The 14852-nt window shown below is 40.1% G+C and overlaps 1 protein-coding gene and 1 long non-coding RNA gene across 34 annotated transcripts in view; one reads left to right on the plus strand and one right to left on the minus strand.

Annotated features, from left to right (window-relative positions):
- The window catches only part of TMEM63C (transmembrane protein 63C), an 85787-nt gene extending 81631 nt beyond the window's left edge, over positions 1-4156 (plus strand). For all 33 annotated transcript variants that reach the window (XM_087951966.1, XM_087951981.1, XM_087951979.1 and 30 more), the window contains 2 exons: positions 240-311; positions 600-4156. In XM_087951966.1, the coding sequence (XP_087808092.1) occupies positions 240-311; positions 600-812 (285 nt within the window). In that variant the 3' untranslated portion in view covers positions 813-4156. The remainder of the gene's footprint in view (positions 1-239; positions 312-599) is intronic.
- Positions 4157-7882: 3726 nt separating this feature from the next.
- On the minus strand, positions 7883-9785 carry LOC148133436 (uncharacterized). The gene is made up of 2 exons (XR_015746808.1): positions 8062-9785; positions 7883-7918 (listed from the first exon to the last, which is right to left on the minus strand). It is a non-coding gene; the product is annotated as an uncharacterized LOC148133436 (long non-coding RNA).
- Between the last annotated feature and the right edge of the window lie 5067 nt (positions 9786-14852).

The raw sequence follows: 14852 nt of genomic DNA on the forward strand, positions 1-14852 counted from the left end.
CAGGAGCCACTGAGAATAGGAGGGAAAAACAGGAATTAGACAAATCAGCTGGAAATACTTTGCTATATAGATAGAAAGATATTGGATTAAGCATTCTGGGGTTGAATTTCATTATTTAATCACTCTCCATTTTAATTCTAAGATTGTTTATATTTGTGGAGGGACTTCCAAAGAGAACAAACATTTTTTTATCTTTTTTATCTTACATCCAATTTACATTCTTCTCCGTCTGCAAACAGATGTCAGAGCAGTCCGATGGGGCTTTCAATGATACAGAAACAAGTAGCATCTCTTCCACACCCAATTCAAATGTAAGTACATTCATAATTCATCATAAGTCCTACACACCTATGACAGTTGCAATTAAACAGATTCCAGACAGTTGCATTTATTAAGTTGCACTTACACAGATTCCTGTCAAGGTATGTGCCCCAGAAGTTTTTAACGTTTCAGAGGTGCTTCACAAGCCACAAACAGTAATTGCTGCCATACAGTTGCCAAACTTGGAAAGGAGGAGAAGAAGGAGTGACCTCCTTTGTTAGCTAAAGAGAGGAAAGCCAAAAGCACCAGAATTTAACTGTTTTGCTTTTGCATTACAGATGTTTGTGGCCACTGTGCTTCAAGAGCCAGAGTTAAGTCTTACGCCAGCAGCTTCCCCAGCTCATCAGTCTTACGGCACGATGGGCAGCCACCTGGACCAAGCAGAGAACATAGAGGAAGGTGGGCTGCCAAGTTTTGAAGCAGAACTGGAAAACACAGAAGGCAAATATAGAACCAGACCCTTGCTGGACACCCAAACTCACTATCATTGATTTCATCCTGCCAAACCAAAGACGGGTGGACAGAAGTGTTGAATCTTCAGAATGCTGGAAAGAAGCATCAAAACCCAACATCTAGATTTCCCCGAGCTGCTATACCAGATTGGGGAAAAGATCTGAAGTTGTAATTTGGATCAGAGCCAGTCAGGCAGATGGATGAGGGGCCTTTTTAAGTCCTGACATCTCTGGTCATGCTGTTAGAATGACGGATATAAAACATTGAGATGTTGAGCTCAGATACAGAACATTGAGATGTTCTGAAGAGATAGTGTTATTTCTATCCTATACACCAGCTGCTTAGCAGCATGTTCTTTATGTTACCTCTGTTCTGCTCCAGGTTGACAAACTGCCGTTGCTTGGCTCTTTCTGTGTCTTCTGGGTAAATCTTCTGAATACTCAGTTGTTCCATATTCTCTTCCTCCCTCTCCCCCTATTTTGCTTTTTAAAAAGAAATATTTTGGCCATATGAAAATATTTCTCTAGCTTGAGCAATCTTCTCATGGCAGCAAAAAGAAAGGACTATTTTGATTTGATCAATGCATTGGCCACAATAGCTGCGGTCCTTTCTATAAACCATTAGTGAAAGGGGTAAAGACATACGGAAAGTTGAGCATCCTTGGATATACATTCACAATCACTGCAAGTCTCAGTATGTTGCCAGCCGTAGACCCAAAGTCCTATATTTCCTGATAATGCTTCTGCTGCTTTTGTTACTGCTTTTGTCCAAATCCATTGCCAAAGACTTCCCGAGCTAGTTCGGTTGAAGTGACGAGCCTAACTTGTCTCTGTTTTTCTAGTTGCTGGCTTGGCAAGCAGAAGAATGCTATGCTCAAATTTGGCATTATTTTGGATCAGATGAGGTGGAAACTTCCCCATTCCTGGTTTGACAGCAGATTGCAATATGGGAGAAGGGGGAAGCAGGTTTCTAATGCTAATAGGTAGAGCTGTGTGTATAAAAATCTGGCCCAGTTTCCTATATAAAACAGGGACAGAAAAAGGTTGATCATCAGACAACTTAAGGAAAGGTGAAAGGTTTAGCTTATATCAACCACATATTTTTTCTTTTAATAAGGAAAGTATTTGCACAATTGAAGAAGAACCAGATTTAAACACAAGAGTGTTCCCTAATCACATCTAGGGTGACATTAAGATGATTGTAAAAACTGGAGTGAAATGGCAGGCAGACGTGAAATCTCTGTCCTTAAACAACACATTGTCCTTTTTTCCACCAGCATGTTTGAGGTTGCCAGTCATCAGCTGGCATGATGTCACATGCCTAAATTTGGAAAGTCCCAAAGAAGACAACCAAATAATACATATGCTTTTCAGAATTGCTTTCTATTAGACATGTGCATGGGAATGATTCAGTTTTGTTTCAAAGCCACCACTATAATACAACTCTTCTTCTAGTTAAACTGCATTCAAACATTAACCAGCTAGATCGTGGTCAGGAATTTGTGTACCTTTCCTCCAGCAGAGGAAATGTAATCCCAGAAAGCATCATCGAAGGTGAGGACACTGGAAGCTGGAGACACACAGGTTCTTCAATCTGCATTAGGCAACTGTTTCTCACAGAACCTTCTGCTAGTTCCTGGGTCTAATGCATTGTGCACTTTTCTCTTGAACTGTGTTGTTAGACCTACAATGGACCAGTCTGCAAATTTCTGAGAGATAAGTAATGCTATTAAAGAATAAGTAAGAGGGAGAATTCATAGGTGATTTGCAGAAAATCACCACTCTCTTTTTTCACAGGATTTTTATGCTTTGAATAATTATCAATCCTGTAAGTAATAAGCAAGTGAAATGTTACGAACTCAATGTTTGTTATAAATGGAGAAAATATGCTGCATAGTACTAAGCTGCTCTGCTGAACAGGTTTTCCCTGATAAATGTTTTCCTGTTCTACAATAGTAAATGAAACAAAAAGACAGAAAACAGACATTTGACTAAATGTGGATTTCTCTTCCAAGTTTAATACAAAACAATCCTCAGGTCAGGATGACATCTCCAGTTGGAATAAGCAGACAAGTCCATTTCTCTCCAATGGAAGAGCCACCTTGACTTTTATATTCTTCAGCCATTTCTGAGACAGCAGAATTCAAAAACTGAAGAAATATTGTCACTGAGAAAAAGAGACTGGTGAGCTCAGTAGAAGTTCAGAAAGAAAGAAAAAATCAGAGCAAGGACATAGTATCTGCCACGTAATGCTCTTACTGCCTCCACATGTGTAAAACATTAGCAGAAAAATGTAAGGCGCTAATGGCTGACTAAAAGGTGGCTGGTTTGTGTATAAAACAGCAATTCACCACAAACCAAAATTTTCCTTTCTCCTGAGCTTCACCAAGGATATTCTTAGTCTGAGTAAATATCAGTGCAATGGAACAGAATTTCCAGAGTCATTTAACATTACCGACGTGTTTTGAAGAACTTCATAACTCATGGCTTTCTTTATCTTTAAGGAAACAGGAATTAGAAGATATAGTTTTGGGATCATGAACCTCTACTATGTCTAGCTGCTCTACTCAAGCTACATCAATTCAAGAATTCAGAAGAAAACCTGATTTGCATAAACCAAGGCTGAGTTAGGACAGGGATCCTAAACATAAACCTTATAAATTAAACTTTCACCTAAAAATACCCTTAAACAAGAATACTTTTTGAAAGCACTGAGAATTGCTGTTGAGAATCTTCAATGATTGATTGCATTAGGGTACAATCCCACACTTCAGAATTGCCTGAAACTTGACACTTGAGAGGCTATTAGTGTATAATAGTTATAATCTTTCCAAATTGGCCATGCTGTCTAGACTCTTTGGAAAGTGGAATTCAGCACCATCCAAAGGCACACATTTGACTTGAGATAAACTTCATTAAAAAAAAAAACATAACTGGATGTTATGTGAAATTGGCAAAGGCTGTATATTGTAAGTGTATTTTCACTTATAAATTTTCACTTATAAAGCTATGCTACATTTAGAAGGAAAGAATGTGTACCTGAGAACGGAGTGTTTAAAGGAGGAGGATTTCATTCTTCCCTTTCTGCCCTTTTCTCCATTTAAATATGGTAGGCATAATACCATAATTGCTGTTGGCCTCAGAGGAAGAAGACTGCTTCTTATAAACTTAAGAAACCTTATTTGCAAGGAATTGGCAGACTTACTGTAGATCCTCTACGTGTGACTTGAATTTTACATGTATGCCCTACGTAGCTTGGACGCAAGTACATTAAAATCAGCCTTCCTTGACTTGGGATTGTGACATACTAGCTGGGAGTTCAGCTCAATCGTATTTGGAACATAACTCAGTGGGAAAAAGCTACAATAAAAAATACAAATGTGTGTATTTTGTAGAGTATCAACCCCCAAATCTGAATCTCAATCCTTATGTAGGCAGTGTTCATGTCTCTTATGGGCTTGCTGAATGTTCTGCATCTGTGGGGCACATTGAACTAGTCATAAAGACTGGGATTAAAAACTGCCCCCATTTTCAATCTCCTCCTTTGGGGACCCTCAAGTGTACTGGACTAAGCCTCAAAGAAGCAGAAGACACCATTTCAACTTGCTGCCTCTGTTACAATCCATGCGGCAATCTCTTATATCAAGTGAGTGCATTGAAATTTGATCTCATTGTAGAAGCACCGTGAATAATCCCATCTCTCTCATTTAGACATGCAAGGAAACGGAGACATCATCACCCATTTTTAGAAGCAGCAGCAATATATATATTTTAAATGTCCCGATTATTAAGGAATTCAGCATGTGTCTTGAAGCAAAAGAAGAAAGATTTCTAATGGTGAGATGGGGTGGGGGCAACAGACTTAAGACAGACAGGCATGATATTCTTCCGATTAAAATCGGAATTCCGATTTTTTGGGGAATCGCCCCCTCCTTTCCCCCCCCCTTCTTCTCCTCCTTCCCCTCCCCTCGGAGGCCCCGAGTCAGGAGTTGCTGGCGCGGCTCCGCGCGGCTCCAGTCCGCGTTGCCTCAGGAAGGGAAAGGCAAAAAGGAAGAGCCGCGGCGGCGCTTGCAACGGCAGCAGCGGCTCCTGGTTTTGCCTTTCCCTTCCCGAGGCAACGCGGGACTGGAGCCGCGTGGAGCTGCGCCGGCGGTAGCAACTCCTGAAAGCCCCAGCCGGATACCTGAGCGGAGCCCGGGCGGTGCGAGCAGAGGCCGCTGAGCGGCAGGAAAAGGGAGCTGGGCCAGCCACAGACCAGCCTCCGTGCAACACGCCGCCGCCCGGCCCCGGCGAGGGAAAGCAGCGGGCGCTCCCCAGGCGCGCGGCGGGGGGTCTCTTTTGTCCGGCCCCGATTTCTTTTCCAGAGCGGAATATCATGCCTGGACAGAGCAGGGAACACATGGAGATAAATTATCTTACTTTGGTACAGTTTCACACAGCACAGTAAGGGAATATTCCATACTGATTAGTTTGCCCCATTCGCTGATGGCATTACAGGCAGGACCATCAAATTAAGTGTTTCAGGGACCACTAATACTGTGATTTCAGATATGATAGCTGCAGAACTAGAGTTGCCTTAGCAGAAAGCTGAAGAACATGCATGTACAACTCTCAGTATATGTTAATCTTCCTTATGGCACAGTGGTTAGAATGCAGTACTGCAGGCTACTTCTGCTGACTGCCAGCGGACTGCAATTTCACAGTTTGAATCTCACCAGGCTCAAGGTTCACTTAGCCTTCCATCCTTCCAAGGTTGGTAAAATGAGGACCCATATTGTTACGGGCCATTGGGTTACTGTAAATCAGTTAGGGCTGTAAAGCATTGTGAAGCAGTATATAAGTCTTAAGTGCATTGCTATTGCTTATCCTGGGACCTTTAATAGGCCCAGCATTATTGTGCTCCAGGACTTCAAATAGATACTGTCTAAAAAGCTACATAGTTAAATGGCCTAAAACTGAGTTCCATAGTAAGGTTCGCTGCACCAAACAATTCTTGTGTGTAGACCCATTAAAGTAAGTATGCCGATGTTGCTGCTCTTGATTGCCTTCTAAATTTCCCATATATAGAAGTATTAGTCTTCATTCTCATGCAGAAATGTATCAGATAACTTACCAGGTCGGCAGACTAAGATAGTACTTTCATAATGACATTTTCAAGGATGGAGAAGGAAGTTGTTTGTGTTTCTATTTGGCTATGATATGTCAAGAGTAGCATAAAGTGACCCAATGTATCATGGGAAATGAAAGTGACCATGCTGGAAGGCCTCTGTGGAAGTAGCAGGAACCCATCCACACATAGGCCCTGCTTTTCTCTGATCCACTACTGTGCCATTTCCTGCTACTTCCACAGAGGCCTTCCAGCATGGTCACTTTCATTTCCCATGAAATGATCTTTGCCCATTCACCTTCTAATGTAGCAAACTTCCAGCCATCTCCTTTCTCAGCTGCTCTTATTTCATAAATGTCTGTGGATTAAAAAATGGTGTCTTCAGGAAAGAGCTCTCTCGTCATTTCCTGAATCGACTTCCATTGGAATATAGCAAGAATTCTGAATGCTGTTAGATTTACTGCTATGATTATTCCTTAAGTTGCTCCAACCCCCCTGGTCCCTGAGCTACACCTTTTAATATGGATTGAGTTGTACATTTTAATACAGAGTAATACATGAACAGAAATCCTTCTGAAACAGTTTTATTTGGAGAATCTTACTTTGCTTTATTCAGTAGGATACCGAGACATCAATGTATCAAGTATAAGAGCTCCAATAGTTCTGATTAGTTGACTCTTTAAAAATCAACATCTGATTCAATGGAAATGATTGGAAAAATCACAGTCTAATCCATCAATGAATTGTGGTAGAAAACACATAAAAGCAGCAGTAGAACAATTTACACCTATCTATGGTAACTGGCTATGTTAAAGGTTTTGTATAACCATCTACATCATCAAACTGACCAACAGAACCTGAAAAAATAACCAAAATATTGCAGTGTAGATATTGTAGATGTTGAACTGTTGCTGGGTTCTAGCCAACTATGATGTCTATCAAGCTATTACATTCTATTTCTTTTCTTTCTCACTTTCTATTAGCCTGTGTATGATTTGGCAGTGTGCCAAGCTAAATCAGTGGCAAAACCAGATGGCTAGAATAGGGCAAATTTGGGTCAGGTAAGAACCATCACAAAAAAAATTGAAGAGTATCTTTCAGCTTATTGTGAACCCATGGTATCTGATCATAAACATCTCTCATTTATTTATTTCTTAGTACATTTCTAGTACCAACTTTCATGGCATCATTTCAACCCCATCCTTTCCCACTTAGACTTCATTGTGAAGGGAGCATTCTCATTCCTCATATGCATGCTAAAGATGAGAAAGCCTTTATACAACCATTTTTCCTCATTCAATTAATGGATCAAGCTAGAAATACTTCTATAATGAACAGCTTTATTAAAATTTCAGGGCTGCCAAGAGAGTCAGAAAATTCCTGAAATGGTTCTTAAATAAGACAAAGGGTTAGGAATTAGAAGTTCTTTATTTCTCAGAAAGCAGAGGTAGGAGGAAGATTGCAGAGGGAAATTGAACAAAGGGAGGAAGGGATAGAAGTGACTCTTGCGGCATCTTTCAATTCTTGCATGCAGCTGTAACCCCATCCTAGCAATCTTATACAATTCTGCATTTAGCCAAAGTGTGTCCAGAAAGGCAGGCATGTGGCCTTAGAAGGAAGAACTGTGAGGTTCTTCTGTGTGCCCTTGACATAACAGTCCCCAATTCTCCCATACAGTATTCTTTCCTAGATTGTTTTTGCTATTCTGACATGAAATTGAGGTCAAATATCTACTGATTTAAGTCGTCATTTGAATTCCCCAAGCAATATGGAACCTTGGGTAAACACATACTGTATATAAATTCTAAACTTGCTTGACTCCAATAAGATCAGAGAAGTTTCTTATTTGAAAAGGTATTCTCTCACACACTTTTTGGAAGTGAGCAATTTAACTTACTTTCTCTGAAAAGCCAAGAGCTGGAGATCCTGAGTTCACTCAAATGCTTCCTAGAAGTCAGCTCAGCTGGAGAAGGGATGGAAGTAGCAACATCATTAATCTATATTGTTTTGATTTTAAGACTCCTTAGGTCCTCTAAACCTAGGGTCTCCAACCTTGGCAACTTTAAGACTTGTGGACTTCAACTCCCAGAGTTCCTCAGCCAGCTTCGCTGGCTGAGGAACTCTGGGAGTTGAAGTCCACAGGTCTTAAAGTTGCCAAGGTTGGAGACCCCTGCTCTAAACCTTGTGAAGCTTAAATTATTAAGTACAACTTATGGTAACCTAATAATGTGATTATAACACCCAATTAGCTAACAAAGGAACAATCCAAATCCAATTACACTAGAAGGGATCTCTCTAAAGAAAGAAACAAAAGGCTGTAAAAAAAAAAACGAAGTGGGCTATTCACAGGGCTGCGGTACAGTAATTCTACCAAAACAAATGGGGGGGAAAAATCAGAGAATAAAACCCTTGTGGATTTATGAAAACAAGCATAATTGATGCATCAAAGTGAAAATTTCCACTCTCCCATCAACTACGCATAATGCCTGAGAGAAGCTCAAGCACAATTCAAGGAGTTCTCTACTTCAGACGGTAACTCAAGAGACTTGCCTGAAAAAGTGTATTCCCATTTAGAAGTTCTAACCTTTGCAACAAAGGTCTGGGATAAAGCCAAGTGGATATTGGGCAATCTTCTCAATTTAGTAAAATACTCTTAAATTGCTGCACTATAAAACCAGAATCGCCATTAAAACAATCCTTTGCTTGCTTGAATCTGTTGTGACTCATATTGCTAAATATGCATCCATGAAGGATATGAAGGTTCTGGAGTTTCCAATCAACCTATATCTTAAGACTCAGGGCAAAGAAGGGGATTTAATTCACTGGCAATCACTATCTATATGGCTAACCATGTGTCAACTCATAAAATATTTTGTATACACGTTTTACAGTTGACAACAGAAAGAAGGGGGGATTTCAAAGAGCTGGCAACAGTGTGAAACTGAAAATACATTCCATTCATATTTTCTTCAAAGACTGATTAGATGGCTGAAGCTTCTGCTGTGAAAAAAATCTTAATTGGAGAGCATGATTGATGACTCTTGGCTATGGACGTTTTTCATTGGATGATACACCCAGAGGGGTAGGGGGGAAAGCAGGATCAAGGGTGACAGTGAACTACGTATCTCAGAGCTGGCTACATCCAGGTTAGTGCCGGATATAGAATGGTAGCTTCAAATAAATCCTCTTTAGTTTTGGGAGTGTGGCTCAAGGCTCATGATTTAATTGGAGTAACTGCCAGAACCCTGACACCATGTACAGGTAGTCCTCAACTTACAACAGTTCATTTAGTGTCCTTTCAAAGTTAAAACAGCACTGAAAAAATGACGACCGTTTTTCACACTTATGACTGTTGCAACATCCCCATGATCACAATTTACAATCAGATGCTTGATAGCTGGTTCATATTTACAATGAGTGCAGTGTCCTGGGTTCATGTGATCATCTTTTGTGACTTTCCAACAAGCAAAGTCAATAGAGAAGCCAGATTCCCTTAATAACCATATTACTAATTTAACAACTGCAGTGATTCACTTAACAAATGTGGCAAGAAAAGTCATAAAATGGGGCATAACTCACTTTTCACTTAGCAACATCTGCAAAAAATCCACTCAGTGAATGCTGCCAATCGAGACTCAAAACTTGAATTAAAATTAGGGCAAAACATTGACAAAAACCATTGGTCATTTCTGAATAAACACATTCGTAGATTATTTTGGCCACTGAGTAGGAAAAAAAGTATAGTTTCCCATTCTGAACCATTATCCACAAAAAGAAGAGGTTATGAAAGGGAAGGCCTAGTGCTACAGATGTTTCCCTAATTATTTAACTGAAAAGAATGCCCGGGATTTTTCTGTGGCACTATCAGACTTCATTTCTTCCCATTCCCTTCGTCTACAGAATTCAAACAACAAAACATGGAATTATTCTGGTATCCATAAAGAATGAGAAGTGGGAGCAATAGTTGTGTATGTGTGCATAATATCATAAAAGACTGATCTAAGGCAACACAGATGATAGAATCCTTCTGGCAGCAATATTTTCCAGAAGGGTATAGTACTTCTTGACCTTCTTGGAATAAACATTTAAACACAAATTTACTTATATACATACTTACACATTTTTATTACTATTGGCAAGACTATCAGAAGCCCAAATAAAAGTATTTTTTGGGATAGGTTTTATTTATGAAGTAATTATTGTCACAGTTGATGTATAAAAGATGTGATATAAATCTGTTCTGAAAAAAATTGTATGGCGGCCTTCCCCAGTTTGATACTTATCAAATGTACAGTTGAACTACTTTTCCTAATCTCCCATGAGTTGAATTCTAATATATTTACAGAACACCAGGTGGGCAAGAGAGATGTAAGGGAGTGAGAATATAGTAGTAGGAGAAATACACTTGAAAGTCTGGTTACCAAAAAAAAACATATACTACAAATCTGATTCACCCATTGTTCACAAAAGTGGACTGCTTTATTTTGTTTAGAATGCAATTTTAAACCACCTTAATGCTGAATAATTTCTTTTATTGCAATGTCAATTCTCAGTATGTCATGGTGGCATCTTACCTATCCAAGCTTCATGAGCTGACAGATCTGACATTAGCAATGGGGGGGGGGTGGAGGGGAAAGTTTAGAATGTAAGGAAAGGGAGCTGAGCCATGTGAGAAGCTCCAGCCAAGGTCAAGTAATGAAATGCAGAGCTGAGAACCCAGCACCTCTTCCCTCCCCCCCTCCCCAATTATCTGCAAATGTCCAATCAGATGCTTATATATTTATAAGCATCTGATTGGACATTTGCAGATAATTGGGGGGGGAGAGAAGTGGCCAGGGGTGGGGACCTTTCTTTTGTGTTGTTTGCATGGGAAAACTTCAGATTTAGTTATACCTATTTTTGTAACCATTTGAGCTTCAGTAAAATACATTGATCTTGGCAGAACAAATGGCCAGGAGTCTTTCTTTGCTAAATGACTGACTTGGATGGTTGGCACAAGATCACATTAACCAAACAATAAATGCAATGACTCCATGAACCTTAACTCCACTGCTGAGTATAGCTTTTATTAAAATTGGTACGTAGTGGCAATTTCACATAACAAAGTTGTTACATAATGAACAAGGTTGTATAAAGTCTTGAGGTAAGCAGTAGAGAACATTAACAGCATCTTATGAGGTCAGATCCAGTATTCATTTAGCGCAGCATCCACACACGAATCAATTATACACAAAGGGGAAGGAACACAATATGCGGAAGTGCATCAACTTAGTCCTTTCATGTTGAGGGAGATTAAAAGTCCCTGCCCTATATTCTTAAATCTCTCACCACCAGATCAGACCAATACTGCTCTAATTTGAATAATAACATGCAATCATCTGTGCTGTACTTACTCTCACCTAGAAGTCCAATCCCCATGACTCTCAGGCAATGAGGAAGGGCTACCTGCTGCTGCTGTTGCCGGCAACCATCTGCCTTGGCAAATTCCTCGTTCTGTTTCTATGGAAATCAGAGTTCCCAGAAAGCTAGCTTGCTCTTGCCAAAATTGCTGCTATAATATAAGACCACAGAAAAGATCTAGATCGGACAAACGCTGTGGAGGGATACCAGTGGCCCCTTTTGCTTTTGGCTTTATGGAAGCATTAGCCTAAAATGTGGGTTTCAAAAGGCAGATTAAGAGCTCTTGAATCCTCAGCAAAATCGTGGTCCATCTATGTCCATACACAGCACATCCCAGAAGAAGTATGAAGCAATGGTAGAATGTACTTTTGAAATCAAAGCTGAACAAAGGGAGAATCAAAAAAAATGCTCTCCTTAGTGCTGAGCACTAACCTGCAAACTGGAAATATATGAAATGTTTTAAAAGGTTTATGATCCTCAGCTTTCATCTATCAATATCCATGTAACTTATTCAAAATGGAGATGAATGTAGAGCAATATAAGACATATAGCACTGTCCAATAAGTATCCCTTCTGGAGGTGGGAAGATCCTAGAACTGAAGAAAAATAGACGCCACTTTTCTTCAACCGCTAGTGGAATTCTTCCATCTTGACTTGAACTGCAAAACCCGTGACACTCTGGGAGAAAAGTAAGAATTCAGTGGGAGAATATATATTTTGCACATAGAATGATGAGTCTAGGGACTGTTTTTAGCATTTAGTGGAATGAGAGTAATTGCATTTTGAATGAGTACTTGAAAAATGGAAGGAATGCTTTTCAAATTATAATTATATAATTTCAGATTAGATAAAATTGGATGGAATAGTTAATATTCTGGAAGCAACACTCAAAAGAATCTTGATACTAAGAGAAATCAGCTGTAAATAACATAAAATTTTTAATAGAGACAAATGTAATTTTTTTCAATTGGTTAGAATCCAGTTTAAATATTTTGTCATTTTCTAAGCACCACACTCTAGGAAAGATTCAGACAAATTTTAAGTGTAGCAAGGAAGATTGGGAGACTAGAAATCAAGCCCTTCGAAGAAAGATTGAAGGAATAAAGAATATCCAGTCTAGAGACTAAGGAGGAAGTGTACTCTTTACATATCTGAAAGGTTGCCATGCAACAGATGTTGAAGAGCTATTTTCTATTGTTCTAGACTAGAGTGCAAGACACAGAACAATGTTAAAGGAAAGCAAAGAAATCTCCTGAAGGTAAGAAAAAAAACTTGCTAACAGCAAGAGCAATTGAACAACAGAACAATTATCCCCAAAAAGTGGGTAGGCTGTCTTTACGGAATAAAGTCACCCAGTGGATGAATAGCCAGTGATGCTAGAATTTGAATTCCTTCACTAAGCAAGTTATTGAACTCAAGGGCACAAATGGCCTTTTCCTGCAAAAATTATAGCAATCTGAATAGATACTAGTAACCAGATACATGCTGGGTTCTTATAATCCCAAAACAGAAGACAGAATAATCCACTACGTGGCCATGATCTTCCTTCTCTTCTGTGATAGCAATCAAGGAAGAATGGCAGCATTCTGTATGGGCTGAAAGAAGATATACGTGGACCTAATTCTACTGGAAAAAGTAGGCATATTCAAGTAGGCATATACGAAGTAAACAAACATTTTCTAAAGTTCTGATATAAAGATAAAGGTTCCCCTCGCACATACATGCTAGTCATTTCTGGCTCTAGCGGACAGTGCTCATCTGTTACAAAGCCGAAGAGCCAGTGCTGTCCAAAGACGGCATGTGGCCAGCATGATTTAACCGAAGGTGCACGGAACGCTGTTACCTTCTCACCAAAGGTGGTCCTTATTTTTCTAGTTGCATTTTTTACATGCTTTCAAACTGCTAAGTTGGCAGAAGCTGGGACAAGTAATGGGAGCTCACTCCGTTATGTGGTGCTAGGGATTCAAACCGCCGAACTGCCGACCTTTCTGATCGACAAGCTCAGCGTCTTAGCAACTGAGCCACCGCGTCCCTCAAGTGCTGATGACATAGTGCAGTGGATGCCAGGGGCTGGTTCTGTGGAGAAAGTTTTTTTGGGTTTTGCATGCTGCCTGCATCCCACGGATAGAGCTTCACTTGTTTGCACAGCCCGGTTTCTGGCATGTCGCAGCCTGGGGCAGGTCCATGGACCAGAGGTTGGACAGCCCTGTCCTAATGAATTAAATATATAGCTACAATAGTCAGTGGAGGACTGACATTCCCCAAATGTTGATATTTTATCTCTTTAGAGAATTTAACAAAAGATGGTGTATATGTGTGCCCTTGCATGCAGATAAACAAAACAAAAAAGCGGTCAAGAACTAGGAGAGGCATAAAATAGCTCTGGCATTTTGGGTGATATTTGCAGTCCATAATTTGAACTGCCATTGCAATTGGAAGCAGTGCATTCCAGATCCAGATGTGTCTCTCTCTTCTCCTGTTTCTTCAAGGAAATAAAATTCAATCATAATTATGAGCCACTTGTTTACAATTATCTAATATGATGAGATACTAATTGAATAGGCATAAGAAAGAATCAAGCCCTGAGGAACTGTGTGAAGATTCAGCGGGTAATTCTTTTATTTAAACAAGACCATATTTATGCACGACTGGGAAAAGGAAGATATAAGACCTTTTTATGGCCAACAGAGAATCTGATCATACTTTGTCCTATTGCTAGCTAACCATATTCCACAGCTATCTGCAGTCATATTCAGATCTGTTCTGCCTCACTTATCTTTTTTCCCAAAAGATGAAAGAATACAAACTCACACAAACACAGGCAGGCAGGCTGGCTCGGACTTCACAGAGTTAATTCTTTGGAACTGATAATATCCTTGGCATTCCAACACCCTCTGCCTGCCAAGTCCAAACTGATAACAAATAAAAATCTACTCACAGAAAATTACAAGGCAGTCCACAAAAATCATTCACGAAGAAAATCTGAAGTAAGATTAAACTTTTCCCGTACAAAGTTCTAGCCGAAAACACACCCACTTTTATCCCCTGTGGGGTGTGGCTCAATGACTCAGCTCACTCTCTGACCCTCCCACGCCTCCTACGTTGCTGCTCACGTTTCTCCCTAAGACGCTGCTTAGGATCAAGCCAACACTCTTCCTCTTTACTCCCTGTCAGGGGCTGCTCCGATATGCCTTCCTCCCGATTAATCTCAGGCTGTTCCTCTCGGTTGTCTGATGGAACCTAAGGCATTATCAGGGAGGAAGGCATTGCCAGAGAGGAAGGTCCTGGGGAGGAAGGCATTCCCAGTTCCTCCTCCTCATCTTCCAGGTCTTCTTCCTCTGACAGCATAGGCTCGGGAATCGGGGCCACAACACAGATCTATCTCTGTTTACTGGATAATGATGATGGACTGAGGGAAAGAAAAAATAGAACAGAGTACGAGAAAACTATTAGAAAAGAGAAAGGAAACAGAGTGGTTATCATGCAGGCCAAGGGACTGTCTTTAAGCTTTTGTATCCCATCAGACTGGATTTGTAGATGTGTTAAATATGTTACATGAGCCCAATACTGAA

The sequence above is a fragment of the Notechis scutatus genome, chromosome 1 (genome assembly GCF_049901735.1).
Source record: "Notechis scutatus isolate UNSWTSFEM ecotype Mainland chromosome 1, rNotScu1.2, whole genome shotgun sequence".
Classification (NCBI taxonomy): domain Eukaryota; kingdom Metazoa; phylum Chordata; class Lepidosauria; order Squamata; family Elapidae; genus Notechis; species Notechis scutatus.